Here is a 16,240-nt window from a genome sequence, read left to right as displayed (position 1 = left end):
CAAGGCTACTTTTTAAGAGTTTCCAAAATTAGGGCTTGTCTAGTAAAGCAGACCTGATCTGACAGAAGCAGATGGGACTTGATTTGAGAGTTAAGGAAATGTGTATTACTACTGTTCTAGCCAACAATATCTATAAGTTTAAAGACATCTGATATACTACAAGTAGCAAGTACTAAATGCACTTTGTGACTCATAATTGTTTAAACTCTGCATTGCAGACAGACTGAATACAAAATAAATATGACAGAATGAAATACAATTCCAGCACCAACATTGAAAACGCCTGTACCCAACTTCAGAATTTCATTGTCAAAATAAGGCCACGCTATTTCTGGTATTCTTTATTAAAAATACTGCTGTACACATGAAGAATGAAAACAGGATTAAAGATGAGTAACACATATTGGGATCATGACATTAGAACTTAACATACTGGTGCTTTTTAGGGGAAGCAGTTGACACCTGAATTACTGAAACAAGGGCAAATCAAAAATACATAGGTACCCTCAACAAAATATTTACAATATAGTAAATACAACAACAGAATTTAAAACAGGTACAAAAATTAAAATGACCAACATCAGATGATTTCAAAGGTTGTCCCTTCTGTGCTTTTAGCTGTAAAAAATAGGAAGTTCAGAATTAAATTTCCCATTTGGGAGGGCACATCCTGGTGGCTCTTCTTTTCAAATACAGATACACAGTTCTTCCTATGAATGGATCAAACTGCAACTTCAGGACAACCTTCTAAAAGGAATTAAAATGGGGTAGAAGGGCTCTCCCCAAAAAAACACCCAAGCTGAACTTCAGACTGTTCAAATCATTCCCAAATACGGACCAAAGGAAATAAATAGAAAACAAGACTTTTTTTTTTTATTTTATGAATTACCTGACACCAAATATTTTCTGGCTGACATTACATACGAAAACTTATTAGCTGTCTACCTTTTTATTTTTAAACCAAGTCCTGAGGTTACTAGGGGCTGAAGCAAACTGACATTATGCAAATACACACAGGTTTGCAATTTAGACATGTCTTGCAGAGGGTGGTTTGCTGGTCTAAAAAGGATGAGAATTCAAGCCCTATTTTACCCCCGCCTTACACTTTCACAAAATATTGGTCCACAAATTAAATTTTCAAAGGTTCCCAAACCCCACAACTGAACAGATGATCCCCTTTCATTTTCAAAGAAAACAATACTGGAAAAAACCTCAGCCCGCTTATAAATTAAGCATTTCATATTTCTTCTAGAATACAAGTACTTCTTTTTTGTACAAAAGAATTACAATATGATTTGTCAAAAAACATATAAAAGACAGCTGCTCTTTCTCAAATACATGAGCTAATGATAAAAGACTGTTTTGCATGTTCACTTTTCAAAGTTCCTGTTCCTTTTATATTAAAAAGAACATTCTGGCAACTGCAAGCGTTTGAATATTAAACATTATGTTCCTCTTAAAATTCATTCGATCAAATGCAATATTCAATTTTTAAACTCAACAACTGATGCTACCTAATGTGGCTGAATCCACATTGTCTAAAATGTGTAAAGCATGTCCCTAGTCTTCAAAGCTTTCGATGTGAAGAGAGTTGCTTTTTTCTTGATGCAAATCTCAAGGCGGAGAATCATTTTAAAGCTTATAAAAGTGGACAGAGAAATATTAAAAACTTCTCTGAAAACTACAAATATTGAGAATTATTAAAATTGATGTCAGTAACATCAGTTGCAAGTGCTTAGAGTCTGTCCTGACCTTTTGAGTTTCCACATTTTCTTCATGGTGAGCACCCAGTGCTATTAAAACATTCAGTGCTGGGAAAGGATAGATACAGTCTTCACTACTGCTTTAAGAAAAGAAATTCCTACATATTTGGCAGTCTTCAGTATCAAAGTATAGGTGTTTAACTAGAAATCCCATGAATACCCAAGTTTGGAGACAACTGCATGTCCAAATATTAGAAAGGTAATTGAGGAGGAAAATTCCAGACTTTTGAGAGACTGAATTACTTCAGGAATATTCATGTGTTGAGTACTATCAAAAGTAATATTACTTTGGGCTAAGCAGTGACTGCAAAGGCACAGCAGATCATTATCCCTCCAGATTCAGGCTGTAAAACTTGAAAAGCTCTTGATGCCAGACAACTGCTGTGTTTAGTTAATCTTCTTTTAACAGTGTCTTTGTATCTGTATCCAGTGTAGCGTACCATAATAAAGCTGTGGTTCAAAGAACAGAACTTTATACAAAAATTATACTGTAAATAACCTAAAGTAATACACTCCTGAAACTTCAGGCATTTAAACAATTTCTTTAAAAAAAAAAATCTATTAAAAAAATTGCATAAATGTAAATGCTTCTGACTAGCAGGAGAACGTACAAACAGTTTTTAAAAGGCGCTGGTTGTGTTTAGAGCAAGTTTGATATGCTCCTTAAATTATAGATGTTTCCCATTACGCTATTTTCGTCACTTCGCTTAGACAAAGTTTAAATCAAATGACAGGGGACTGACTTTCCTTTTTTGTCAATTCACCAATACTTCACTTGACTGGTTTTAAAAAGTTTCATCTTCTCACATTTCTTTGAGCTAACAGTGGGTGGCATACAGAGCTTGCATACAACACACTTTTAGAGAGGTTACAAACTAAACGGTCATTAAGAGAACGCAATTTCTATTAAATTATTTACCTGGTCCTTTATGCTATTCTGGGTGCAAATTATATAAAAAATGAATAAATTTTGCTATATCCTCAGTGACAAAAATGTATCCCAGAAACGTCCTTGCAAAGAGTTTCCCTTAAGTATACAATGTGGCAAAACTTCAGAGATCAGAAAAGTCTTAAAAAAATTAAAATTAGTGCATATACAAGTGGAAAAAATAAAAGCAGGAACATCATGCACCTGATGTGTTCCTTAATCTAAAATAAATTCTTCACAGATAAAGCCTCCAATGGCAGCCTTAGCTCTAGGATAAGTGAAACATTCTTCCCTTCAAGTAACAGTGTACCTGACTGAAGTGCAAGCAGCTTTGCTCATCTCCTGTTTGTTTCCCAAATGTGAAATGAGATGACAACAACAATTCAGCTGTAGTGCAATTTGCTATTGGTTAAGTTCCTCAGCAATGTCCTGCATGCTTTCAGCAAATACTACAACTGACCATTTGCGGCTGCAATCAGTTCTTGAAAAGTATTTTCAAAGCAGCGTTTTAAATCGCTGTAAGTTACCACAAGTACACTCTTCTCATCTCTGGAAATGAGGCTTATTTTTTCTGGCACACCAGCATCTAACTGTAACAAGAATGCAAAAGATAAAATAAAAGAAGTGTGAAAGAAATGGCAAAACATTTCCCCAATAACAAAAGCAATCAATTTCTTGGCAAGTACATTGTTGTGGTGCAGTTCAAATCTGCTAACACCATAGAAAGGAACAATCTGAATCGCACCACAACAACATGCTTGCCAAAAAATCGAGACATTTTGGTCTTAACCTGATGGACATTCCAGACCTTTGGACTAGGTTACCATTGTTTTCTTCCCTTTTCATAAAGCTAATAATCCTGCAATGCTATCTTCGCATGTGCAGAAAGCCTAGCAAAATTCCCATATGGCTCCTGATGAACAAAATCACGTCTGACATTACATTTGCGCATAAGATCCACAAGCCTCCATGAAGGGTAGGTAAATTACTTCTTGCCCACTCTAAAATGAAATAATGGATGGATCAGTCCCATGTAGTCTGAAAACCAGTAGAAACCCAAACCTCGTGTTTTTATCGGTACTGGAAACAAACTAGTAAGGGATGAAATGAACCACTACAGTTTAGGAACTAAAAAAAACCCCAAAACCTAGTTATAATCCAGAAACAAACAGATAATTTGGGGTTAAAGTCTGTTCTACATTCATTTTTGTGTTTTATTCTGTTACACTAGGTACTTTAGAGATGTACCTACCACTAAACCCTAAATTGGAACAGAGGACTATCATACCTACTTTACACGCTGAAGTCCCCTCCAACATTATATCTTATGTTCTCCTCACTTTGCAAGAAATATTCATCATGGGAGAATTGTCAGATTTTTTCATAATGCAAAACTTTTGTAGCTCTGTTTTAGTCAATATATTGATATTTCCAAATACTTGACACTACAGAATTTCTTGTTCTGATACAGAAGGTGGGGCAGAGACAAGTGGTATATGACACTACTGAGACAATCTTTGGAAATACAACCCCAGCAGGATTAAATAAATGTATTAAAATGTACTGAATAGCAGAAGAACAATTAAATTTGTCACTGAGATGTTCCACTAGCTGATGTCTGGAGCAACACAGGAAGTTAGAAATTTCTTGCATTTGTCTTCTAAAATAATGTTCTGAGCATAGACTTAAAAGCTGAAACCTCCCCAATTTAAAGTTCCTGCTCTGTGAATAGCTTCAGAAGGACAAAAGCAAGTAAATTAGCTTTTAATTCTTGTAGAGTAGTATAAAATCACCAGTCTATTCCAACATGCATTACAAAATATCATCACAATTAAGTTGTTTGTGAAATATTGTCTACTGTTCCAATTAGCATCATACAAGAAATCAGTGAATTATCTTAATGAATATAGGATGTGGAAGACCTGTATTAAGAAAGCCACACAACTAACTAGAACATCAGTATTTATGGCTTGCTTTCTCTCCCTGTGGAGGAATAAATCAGTATCTCAGCTGAAAAGATCTCCAAAACATCACATTGAAAAAAATATATATTTTTTAAAAATATTATTTTTTGAGAAAACGATAGAGTAATTTTAATTCAAAAGGAATGCTTTTGGAGTGTAGCAGAAAAGCCCAAATAGCCACTTCTACTAGTACACACTACAGTTTCAGAAGTGTTTTTTAGAGTGTATTTCCAAAGTAGAGTTCCATAAGCCTTACATTTTCTGTGTGCTGAGCCCACAACCACAGAAGAGAAGAGCCTCTGTTTTTAAAAAAGTAAGCCATGAACATTCATAGAACAAGGCATTCTTTGACACCGTCTCTTACCTGACCTACGAATTCAGGACTGTCCCCTCTTGCTACAGTACTGTACGGGTCACTGCTTTCAAATCATGATGGCATTTCACTGCCTATTTGAATATCAACATGCTTTCTTTTTGATTTAGCCTCAATCCCTTTAATGTCCTTTTTAAAGTGATTACAGACACGAACCAGAAAGATAAAAAGGAGGTTAAAGAAATGCACAGCAGTGGTCTAATAGGAGATTAAAAGGCCTGACAATTTAGAAAAAGATTTAACTGTAAAGTCAGTTGTTACATGTCAAAGGATCTGCATATAGTAATTTTCTTCTGGAAGAGAAAGTTGGCTATCCCAACCCTAGAAAAGAAAATACTAGCCATTGAAACTGTATATTGTCAGTGTCTGCATCACCCTTCTCTACAGAGTGAGTGGAATGACCAAGCAGTTACACAAAAAAAAAGTGGCATCTTAAGTCTCTCATGAATTACTGAAGTTTGGCAAAACAATGTAACATAAGTTGAAAGCTGATCTGTCAATAAAAACATAATCAGCTCACATACTTTAATTTATGGAGTAAGACAAATTCTGCAACTACTGAAGATCTTGTGGTCTCTCACATGTCTCCTGCTATTAATCATGAGAGTGCTCAGCTAAAATTTTGCTAGTGGTGCAGCTCTTGGAAAACTGCAAATAGCTTTGTTAAATCAACCTTGGAAAAAGAAGGGCTGGAGAGGCTAGGGAAGTTACCAGAAGTGGACTTAACATTTTAAGTCACAGAAACTTTCCAGCACCGTCCTAGACAGTAAGGATTTTGCACAAATTTCTATTGCAGTTTCCCTCCTGTCTCCTACTCTGGTCAGCACAGTTTAGGAATGGATCCTCTTGCCTTATGACTACCTCTGTGATAACTATATCAGCAGAAACCTCCCCCCGTTAAAGGGGTTTTATGGATCCTTTATGCTGTGTTGAAAGACCAGAGTAGCATAAAGGGACCAGCGTTGCTTATCCGCAGTATTCAGTACATTCTAGGATGAAAAGTTAATACTGTATCTCATGCTATATTACCAAATTCCATGTTTGAATATTAATATACTAAGTTTATTTTAAATATCCATAAATGTTTGAATATTAGCTTAGTAAATACATTTTCATCCAAAACAGGGGGAAAATAACCATCAGTTAAATCACCAGAATTAATCTGCCAATGCCAACTTGAAGTGGAATATTATTTTAAATGAAGTTAACCCAAACAAATTTTTAAAAGCTAACCCAAGTACAGTGTACCTTGTTAAGACATGAGATAATGTGACTGAGGTCAATCCAAGGAGTACCCGCTTCTGTCACCTGATGGAAAAGGTGATCTCGAAAGAGCTTTAGTAAGTATCTGTCTCCAGTTTCTGACCATGTTGGGTCCTTCTGAAACCTGGTGTAAAACAAAGGTTCATATTGAAGCTCAGAAAGTTAAGAAAAAGCAAAACTCACATATACATATGACTCTTCAATCTAAATTGAATAATCTTACTGCTCTGCTGAGCTAGCCTGTTATAATTTGCAACTACATTACAGTCTCCCCCTTGCAACAAGCAGAACATATTCAGAGTTTCTCAGTTGCTGAAGTACCCAAAGCTAATGCCTGCCAAGGGCCACAGAAAAGTAATGGAAGAAAGCAAGAGTTATCTTCAACAAGTTGAACATGTAAACGTTAGAAACCAGCATCACAAACACAACTCCAAGTCCATTCAGTAGGATGGAAAACTATCACAACACTTCATTTTTATGTAGTAGTTGATGAAAAACAAGCTGAAAATTAAATGGCTTAAAACCTGTATCTACACCATTTGCTACAGTTAAAGCAAGCTACAGATTTCCTCAAAACCTATTGTCACTCACAAGACACTGCTAAAAGAAACCATACTAAAAAAATGAAGCAACTCTGGTATATCTGTTTGTAGTCTTCCCTTAACCTTTATTTAAAATTTGGATCAAAGTTGCTTATCTTATTTTCCTCAAGGATTCTTAAATACTCATTTCTTCAGAGGCAAATACAAGGAAAATGTTTAGCTTAAATTTATGAGGGAAGAAAGCTTGCATTGCAAACTAGGTTTTATACACTCTACACCATGAAAATAAGTATTTCTTACTCTGGCCTCTCATTGATTGTTCCCAATTTTGCTAGAAGCCTAAACAACCTTCCGTTTTGCACCTCCTAGGAAACAAGGAAGAGGTTATTAAATTTCTTAAACATAAAATTAAAACACTTATTCACAAATGATATACAGTAGTAATGCAAATAAAGCATTATTAATTACAATGATTTCTTTACTCAAAGAAAAGAGTATAATTTGTTCCAGAAAGAGATCATTAATGCATTATATTGTATATCGGTAACCCACTGTTCATTTTAGCACTTCATATTCAAACTATAACATGGAGATTTAACAACTAACAACCCCTTGCTGCCCCAACAGGAACTGGATCATGCAATAATCCATTTCTTTGTGGAAATAGAAGTCTAGTCTCTTGCCAGTCTGTACTTACAGATATGCTAAAATACAGTAAGTTAAACAAGAAGAATATGTTAATATATATATACACACACACACACACACACACAGTTATCAAGATCTGTAGAAGTATACAGTATAATACCTTATTTCAGGTAAAGATGAGAAGTAACATAGTTAGTAGATTTTTCAGAAATGCTTTGTAGGCCATTATTAGTAAATATTTAGCAACAATAATATCAGACTAACATTCAAATCACAATTGATACCAAATGCAATTTTGAGACAAGTTTTTCCAAAAAAAGCTAGAATTTAAGTCTTTAAACAGTACAAATGCCATCAATGACAGAGATAAAGCAATGAGAACAAGCTCACACAAAAGACCGAACATTAGAATTATATATGCTTAGAATATGCAACTGAAAAATTAATTTCATACATTTTCCCTCATCAGTTAGGGTAGAGTAAAAGGAGTACATCCTAGCTTACATTACGCTGTGGGTTAATCTTTTGTTTAATTAAAACCTGCTCAAAGCTGGCAGGAAAAAGATTCTCTATTCATATTCTTCAATGGCTCTGATCTCAAATATTACTCACACTAAGCTGCGTCTCATTCCATGCATGATCATATTGATTTCAAATTAATTTAGTCTGGAGTAGATTACTGTCTACAGCTGGGTAAATAAAGTAGGTCAAGGTGATAATAGCTAGACTACCTATGAGTTGCACGACTTCTATCAGTCTAAAAACACATAGCAGAACAGCTTGTAGCACAACAGTAGCTACATCTATAGACTGACAGGTAAGACTTACCTTCTCCAGCTAGCAGAGGTCTGTACAACCTCCAAGTATTATTTTTTTTTATGGCCAAATACACAAAAGCCAAAACCACACCTGTGTGAATGTCACTGCCTTGCAGATTCCCAGTCAACAGTGACACAGCTGAGGAACAACATTAGCACTAAGTCTCCAGGTGGCCTCTCTGCAGGCTTGGTAGCCTGTAAGGCAGGAAGCTCTTCTACAGAGTGGATTAGAGGACTTGAAAAACTGAGGCTTTGAATGTTGTGACATACAGATGATGGGAATATTAAGGTGAGCAAGGAAAGAGATAGTGTAATGGGGTCAGTGCTCTGTGAAATGTTACAGGAGTAACAAAATATTCATGGCTTCAACAAGTTTATTAACCACATACAAACCAATCCCAGCATCAGAAGCCCCTAAGCTACAGATGACTGTGTGCTTGGAGAATACAAGGGAAAATACACATGCTAGTTCTGTTCTAATACTCTCCCCTAAGCATCTGCTTTGGGGCAATAATGAAGAGATGGTACCAGGCTAGACTGCTCACCTGCCAGTGATAAGCAACTGCTACAAACAGCCTGTCTGAAAATGCAGACTGCTTAATGCTGATTACAGGACAATATCCATCTTTGTTATCAGAAAAGGTCCACCTGCCTAAATTTACACAGGTACATTGGGCCACCTTAACAATAAATTATCTTAAATTTATCTTCAGAACAGGGGTAGTAGTTGACTCTGATAGAGTGGGCACCCATCATCTAGAGCTCTGCATCCAAAGTAGATACCACCTTGCTCTTCTACCGCTCTCTGCTTTGGATAGATTTCAGCATCTTTCACTAAGGATGGAAAAACTCTTTTCCAAACAAGTCAGTGGTGGAGAAATTAAGAGAACCAGTCCATTAGAATCCCAACCATTGGTCTACTGCCTCTTTAAAAATTTCTCAATGAGGGCATATAACAGAAAGGAGTCACACAACTTGACTGAATCCTTCAAAACTTAATATCCTGTCCCACATTTATCTTTAGTGTCATGAAAGCCTTCTGTAATGTATCTCAGTCTTGTTAGAAATCCTGTGATCAGCGGCTTCTGATGAGCAGACACCCTTTCCTGTTGAACAAATACACACTAACATGTGGCAAAGTACTTATTTCCTTTGTAGCTCGCACCTGATACCTTGACTGAACTTGAAAGACTAACCAGCCAGCCACAGCAAGAGGTGCACACTTCAGGGAAACTGAGGATGGCAGCCTTTACCTCCATGACCTAGCATTCATTTGGAAAGGAAAATGTATGAGATAAGTAAAGGGACACTGGAATCCAAATCTATCGAAGAATTTAAAGACATTTGCTGCATAACCTCTACCACAAAGCTACATTATCTAGTGTGTGATGACATACATGGCCTTATTTACTCAGAATACTACTTTTTAATCATTGTATAAAGAACATCTTTTCCCCAAGACTGGTGGCTGGACATGAAGATGTTACTTCAGTTAAAGCCCAGCTGAGGACATCCTAAAACTACTGGTTCTTGGAGCTTTTGGACTTTCAATATCTGGAGCTCAGAGCTCTCAAGTCTGCAGGCAGATTACTTAGGTCACTAAACAAATAAAAGGAAAAAAAAAAACCAGTAGAAAACATTCCCTTTTAAAGTACAGCTGTAGGAATACTGACTATAGGTCTTCCTGTAGGAATTAATGAATTATTTACCTTTGCAAGGTCTTCCTCTATAACATCATTTCGCATTTGAGCAGCATCCAACTGAGTATAGAATCGTGCACCAATCATAGGCATGATATCATTTACACTGCGAAGCCTGTTTTGGTCAGTCAGCAAATACCTGCCAAAACATGCCCACCCCCAAAAAGATTAAACATGCTGCAAACGCCAGAGAGATCATCCTATTAAGATTTTATAACTATTAGACCCTGATATCTATTTAATACACAAAGTTTACAATTGCAGCATTTCTTAAAAAAGATTATTAACAGAGAAAATGTGTGTTAACTAACATATATAAATCTAGTCAGTTATTTATACAAGACAGGAGTGTACTTTCATGGAACTGCATAGTTCACCCACTCAAACAGTAAGAATGTACTCAAAAGAGAGAAGATGTGAAGACTCAGATTGTAATACAATTGTTTTTCAAATGAGGGAGGGGGCAGAGATTTCTTCATTTCCCTTTTAGGCTGCAAGAGGAGAAAGGCTGACTATACTAAAGAACAACGCAAAATAAAATGCAGCCAAGAAAAACTAGCAGTCAGCTCTTTGGTCAAAAAAGTGCCTATTTTTCAATACCTTCTGAAACTGTAAGATAAGACTAACATATTGCTTTGGTAGATAATAGGCAATAAAGCCCAGTACTGAAGACAACTTAAATTGCTTGTTTAAGCTCCTAGCTCTTATTAGGAGCTTTAATAGCACTTTGTAAAGAAAGGACACTGATTTTATTAGATACACCATGAAAATACACATTATACAAACAAACTGACTGTGCAGACAACTCAAAGACAGTAGTTCTATCTGTAATCTTACTTGCATCTAGAAATATCATTTGACATTTTTACTTGTATGTTTAAAAAAAATAAATTAGTAATTTCCTTTAAAGGATTTATTAACCAAACTTACAAAATCAGATTCTTCAGATCAGAGGAATAGTTGATTGTCACCAGTTCCATTGCTTTCTGCAAATTCTCTCTCTGAATTCCTGATAAAGAATTGCAAGCCAAAGCCAACACAACTTTCCCCAGGGAGATCAGATCTGCTTGCTAACAGGGAAAACACAGAGATAAGATTCTTAGTATAGATCAATGTTATCTACGATACTAGATGGTGTTTAAAAAGAGACAGTTCTTCAATAACCTTAGAAGAATTTAAGCAACTAAAATAAGTGCTACTGAAATCATAGTTCAATATGACTGTTCAAGTTAACAGTAATTAAAATGTACAGAGGAAAGTCTATCCTGATTTTCTGTCCTGATACCTGGCAATTTCTAGGCACTGTATTTACCTATTTAAATTTTACCTATTTTAAGCTTAAGGACAGTACCAGAGAGAACCCTTGTGCAGTAGCTCTACAAAGAGGTTGTCCTAACCACCCACCTGCTCGCTCCTGAGAAATCAAGGAGTTGGTGTTAAATAGAGCAACTATTCTCAATATGAGATGCAGAAATACCCAAAGATTATTTCTTTAAACAGAAACAGCATTGTCTAGACTTACATCTTTTCACACTGGCCATCCAGTTCCAATTTGCTGGAATTCCACACTGGATTCCAGCAAATGATGTTTCTGTTTCAACAAAGAGCTCAAAGATTTTAATCTCTGATGGCCAGTGTGAAAAAATATGAACTGTCTGAAATAACCAGACAGGAATATGCCTGTAAGGGCGACAAACTGAGCAGCATCACATTTTATGAAGAAATCCTTAGCATAACTAAACACTTCCCTTAAAAGTAGAACTACTCTTACAAGACAAATGCTGCAAACAGGTGGCTTTGCCGCAAGAGAAAATTCTGCTGATTTTAATAGACAGCCACCAGAAACTATTTTGAAAAGCTATATGAGATTTGAAAGCCCACCTCTAAAAACAGGAACATAATTTAGTAGCAGACAATGACATTCATAGCAAAAGCTGCCTGATTCTTTCTATGGAAAGTCTTTCAGCTGCACACAACTTGAAATACCTGCAGCTTTCCATGCTGTTTGCCTGCTTCAGACTGAATGTAAGAGTCAGCTAGAGATAAAAATTTGTTTTCCTGAGTTTTTTTCTGAGAAAATAAGATATTTTTGCAAAAGTAAAAAAGTGAAAACTACTAATTATTGAGAATGTCAGCTCCATAGTCTAGAGCAAGGCTATGCTGTTTAGCAGAGAACAGAGTCATACAAGGAATACACCTTCAGTCATTTCTGTAAGAAAGGCTGAAAATTTGGCAGGTGCTGCAACATTAGAAGTTCTGTTTAGAATTTGGCAGCTTGAGAAAAGTGCTGTGATGGTGAACACGCCACAAGCTCCTCACAGCTCTTCCACCCAGAGGGTAACCGTGTTTGCTGCCTCTGGCTGCAGGAGCTGAGCAGAGCTTTCCCTATAGCCACATCTCCCAGGTGGTGAGGGACAGAGTAAAGAAAACCTTTCCAGGTGTCTCAATGTCCCTGCTGTTTCCATATCAAGTATGATGAAACAGCAAAATTTAAACATGGATATGCAACATGGCAGAAATTAAAAAGCAGAGTACTCGTGTTATTAATGAGGACAGAAACAGGATGTAGAAAACAAGACAGAAATGAGGAGGACAAAGTGGTGGAGAAGGAGATAAGACTGGCATTTGCTAGACTCGATTTCCTAAGGAACCAGGAATTCCTAAGTATCAGCATTCCTTTGTACTTTGGTAAAGAGAAATGAGCCAGAGCAAACAACCCCATTTTGGTGCAAACCCAGTTGCTTCTACTACCAAGTGCTCAATTTGAGAAGCACAGGACACTGCTATAGTACTAAACAGAGGAATCTTGCTGATGCAATATCTATACAGAGACATATGTCACCTGGCACAACAGCATTTTTATTATTTTTTTTTTCTCTAAAAGACTTAAAAGAAATATGTAAGTATTCGTATTAACCACAATCTTTCTTCTTTCTGCAGTCCCTGACTTAATACCTTCTAACATTTAGTAATTCATCAGGATGTATCCTCCATAAATTCTCTGTCATCACACAACCCTGAGACACCAAAAATAAACAGCTTTGGGCAAGACCCTATGAAAACGTAGTCTTCCTTTACATAGGTGTTTTCATAATACAGATTGCATTAGATTGTAAAAATGGTTAAGAAAGAGTCTTACATTAGCATCTAAATTCAGGCTTTTGGTTTTTTAAGCATGTGACTTGCAACCTTGATTTTTGTTTTGCAGATTACATCCAACAGAAAAACTGGCAGACATGATACAACACACCAACGCAGCACCAAACACACAGCAAAAGTGGCTTGGATTCATCCCACTAATTTTAGGAACTTAAACTTCACAAGCAATTCAGTTATGAATCTGATTGATTTAAGATATCTGTAATTCTGCAGGACAATTCAGATTTTGAGCAAGCTGAATTGCTCTCTGGAGGCGCCTCATTATTCACTGACAGCGGAAACCACGAAAGAAAATGTTATTACAATGCCCAATGTTTGAAGTTTTACAAATGCACAAAGACAGGCAGTAATTTTCCTGTGTGATGGGGAAATCAGTAGCTCAAGTTGAAAGGGACTCAAAGACCAGGATTTATGAAAGTCAGATTCCTATTTCAGAAGGGACAAACCTAGCATCCACTGACCAGCTCTATCCATGCAGACAGGGTACACAACTTCGCAGAGGCTGAGGTACACCATCCTTTCTCGGAGGAAGCAATCCACATATGTCTATTAAGCCCTAACCTCCTCTGAAAATGACAACAGATTCAGCTCTTCCTGCTTCCAGGCAGAGCAAGGTTAAAGGAGGCACACAAGAGCAACTAGACCCCCTTGGAGCAGGGACATCAGAAATAAATGCTGTATTCCTGCAGCAGCCTTGCTGGTGAAGATACAGATCAACATTAGGTACAATCACTTCCCTGTTTATACTCCATATCATGCTTTGCATGTATCTATGGATCACACCAGTTCCTTTTGCCACAGACCTGCCAGAAGACTTTTGCTATGGTAACTATCAACAGTGACTGTATAAAGTCATATGTTTATTCTCAACTTCAAGGAAAAGCTTTACACCTTTTAAGTACAGGCTGTTGTTTGTTCAAAAATGTACCCTGCATGCAACTGATGACCATTTAATTATCAATTCAATTCATAACTAACCTGTATCAACCTTTTTATCTTCTCAAAGCTTTTGCCAGTAAAGATTTTATTACCATAATCTAGTTCATTGATAGAAATAGCCCCCCTAGAAGATAAACTCAGAAACAGCCCTTTTCATTAATGTCTTCCTGTTATCAAATGAATTTCAAATATGTCAGTAATCTAGAAGTTAATTGAATAGGTACCCTTCTCCTTCTGCATATTTTTTTTTAATATTAAAAAGGTATGTGCTACTATGTCATATGCCCTGGAGATAACTCAGCATTTTATTCACTTGGCTTCATCAGTCAGACATGTAAGCTAGTAAAATAAATCTTATTTTTTTGACAAGATCCATTTTCCATAAACTCTTTGAAACTGACATTACTTTTTTTTGTTTATCCTGTTCTACTGCTTTGCTTGGATCAGTATCAGCTCATTCACTCTACAGTTCTGTGCATTCACTTAACTTTTTAAGTTCTGGAATTGCACTTAGAAGTCCCTCCAAGTTCCTAGATTCCTAGATTTTTTTACTTACCTTTTTTTTTTTTAAGTCAACGTTAATATTTTAGATGACTCTTCAGCTAATTTCTTCAGCTTTGGGGAAGTGTATGTGTAAGTTATTTTGGTTTGCTAAATTAAAAATATTTACATTGAGCAAATGTAACCTTATAGCCCTCATTAAATCAAACAAACTTCTGTTTTCTCTTCATTGCATATGGAGAGGAGTCATCTTCATTTCATTCTAAACACAGAAATGTTTATTAAACCTTTCTACTGTTTCCTACATCACCATTCAGTTTTCCCATCTGTATCTTATAACTGACTGACTCAAGACTTAAGGACTGGGGTGTGGAAAGTGATGTGCTGCAATTTATATAGGGTTAACACCTCGTTTTTTATACAAGTGGCCATTCATATTTCATTTACTTCTTTTTATCTTCTCTTATCGTTGCCTTTCTTTAACTCTTAAATGATCATATAAATTAACATGTTTAGCTCAGATTATAAAGAACAACTGCATTCCTTTTACATAGCCCCTTGCTGTTCTGGACAAACTCTTTCCTATCTATATTAACAATGGGAAATAGCCAGAAAGTGACAAATGCTAACAAAAATACCTTCCTCCACTGAAGACAGCAACAAGGAAATGCATATTAGCTGGGCAGTAAACCAAGAGATAACCTACATTTTTAACAGCCACAGGAGTCCCGGAGGAATTCAGGAACTGGGTCATGGATCGAGAGGAAAAAGGACAAGCAGCAGCTGTTATTTTGTAATTTTATCTGGCTAGGGCAAACAAAGGTAGACGATGATAAATGACTCCTGAATTTCAAGGAATGAACTCAGTCCAGAATCTCTGAAGGAACAAAATGGATAGTGAAAGCCTGGCCCTTCTAGAGGAAGTGACAAAAAAGAAGGCAATACTGTATTTTCTAAATCCGGTTTAGATCTTCCAAGCTATGTATTTAAGAGTTCGTCTTTTCTGGTTTAGCAGTGATACTTGAACAATTCGGACACTAACAATGTATAAAACATGCAAAAACATCCCCCCTAAACAAAATAAGGCATTACCAAGCAAGTTACATTGCCAAAGGCTGGGCTGCTATGGTGGTAAATACTTTTGACACATTCATGTACCTGGAAGTATTTTTAGATTTGTACCTCCAAGTACATTAAACGTTTTGCTCTAAAATTACTTGAATGTTACAATATCTCAGGAGGATCTCTTTCCCAGCTGCAGTTAAAGTCAATTTAAATAAGTATTTAGATTTTTTTTAAAGAAGGCATGTATTCCCTCCTATTTTCTCTCAGCTGTTTTCCACTAAATGATTACCAAAAGCCCATTGATAAGTAGCTGAGTGGGGGGGAAATCCTTTGATGTACTCAAAGTACAGTGAAAACTGCTTTACTGTACCATTCACAAAAAAAAAAAGTTGCTATGTTCTAGGACATGGTCTCCAATAAGCCACTTTCTGCCTGGCCAAAGTTCAAACATTTCATTTATTACTGGAAGACTCTGAATGAGTAATTTTCTCACAGTGAATAAGCTCAATTAATGAAAATAAATTAATTAAAACTCCTTACTGTAGTCTTTTACTCCCACTACACACAGGGTGTGCTG

The 16,240-nt window shown here is 36.3% G+C and overlaps 1 protein-coding gene across 1 annotated transcript in view; it reads right to left on the bottom strand.

Moving 5' to 3' along the window:
- Positions 1–334: 334 nt before the first annotated feature.
- PAN3 (poly(A) specific ribonuclease subunit PAN3) overlaps positions 335–16,240 on the bottom strand; it is a 76,963-nt gene continuing 61,057 nt past the window's right edge. Inside the window, exons 17-21 of the mRNA XM_010168017.2 lie at positions 10,930–11,069; positions 10,009–10,138; positions 7,134–7,198; positions 6,277–6,415; positions 335–3,281 (exon numbers count right to left, since the gene is read on the bottom strand). Coding sequence (XP_010166319.2) covers positions 3,141–3,281; positions 6,277–6,415; positions 7,134–7,198; positions 10,009–10,138; positions 10,930–11,069 — 615 coding nt within the window. The 3' untranslated portion in view covers positions 335–3,140. The remainder of the gene's footprint in view (positions 3,282–6,276; positions 6,416–7,133; positions 7,199–10,008; positions 10,139–10,929; positions 11,070–16,240) is intronic.

This window comes from Antrostomus carolinensis, unplaced genomic scaffold (assembly GCF_000700745.2).
Source record: "Antrostomus carolinensis isolate BGI_N321 unplaced genomic scaffold, ASM70074v2 scaffold8175, whole genome shotgun sequence".
Classification (NCBI taxonomy): Eukaryota; Metazoa; Chordata; class Aves; order Caprimulgiformes; family Caprimulgidae; genus Antrostomus; species Antrostomus carolinensis.
This window is presented reverse-complemented; position numbering and strand designations above follow the sequence as displayed.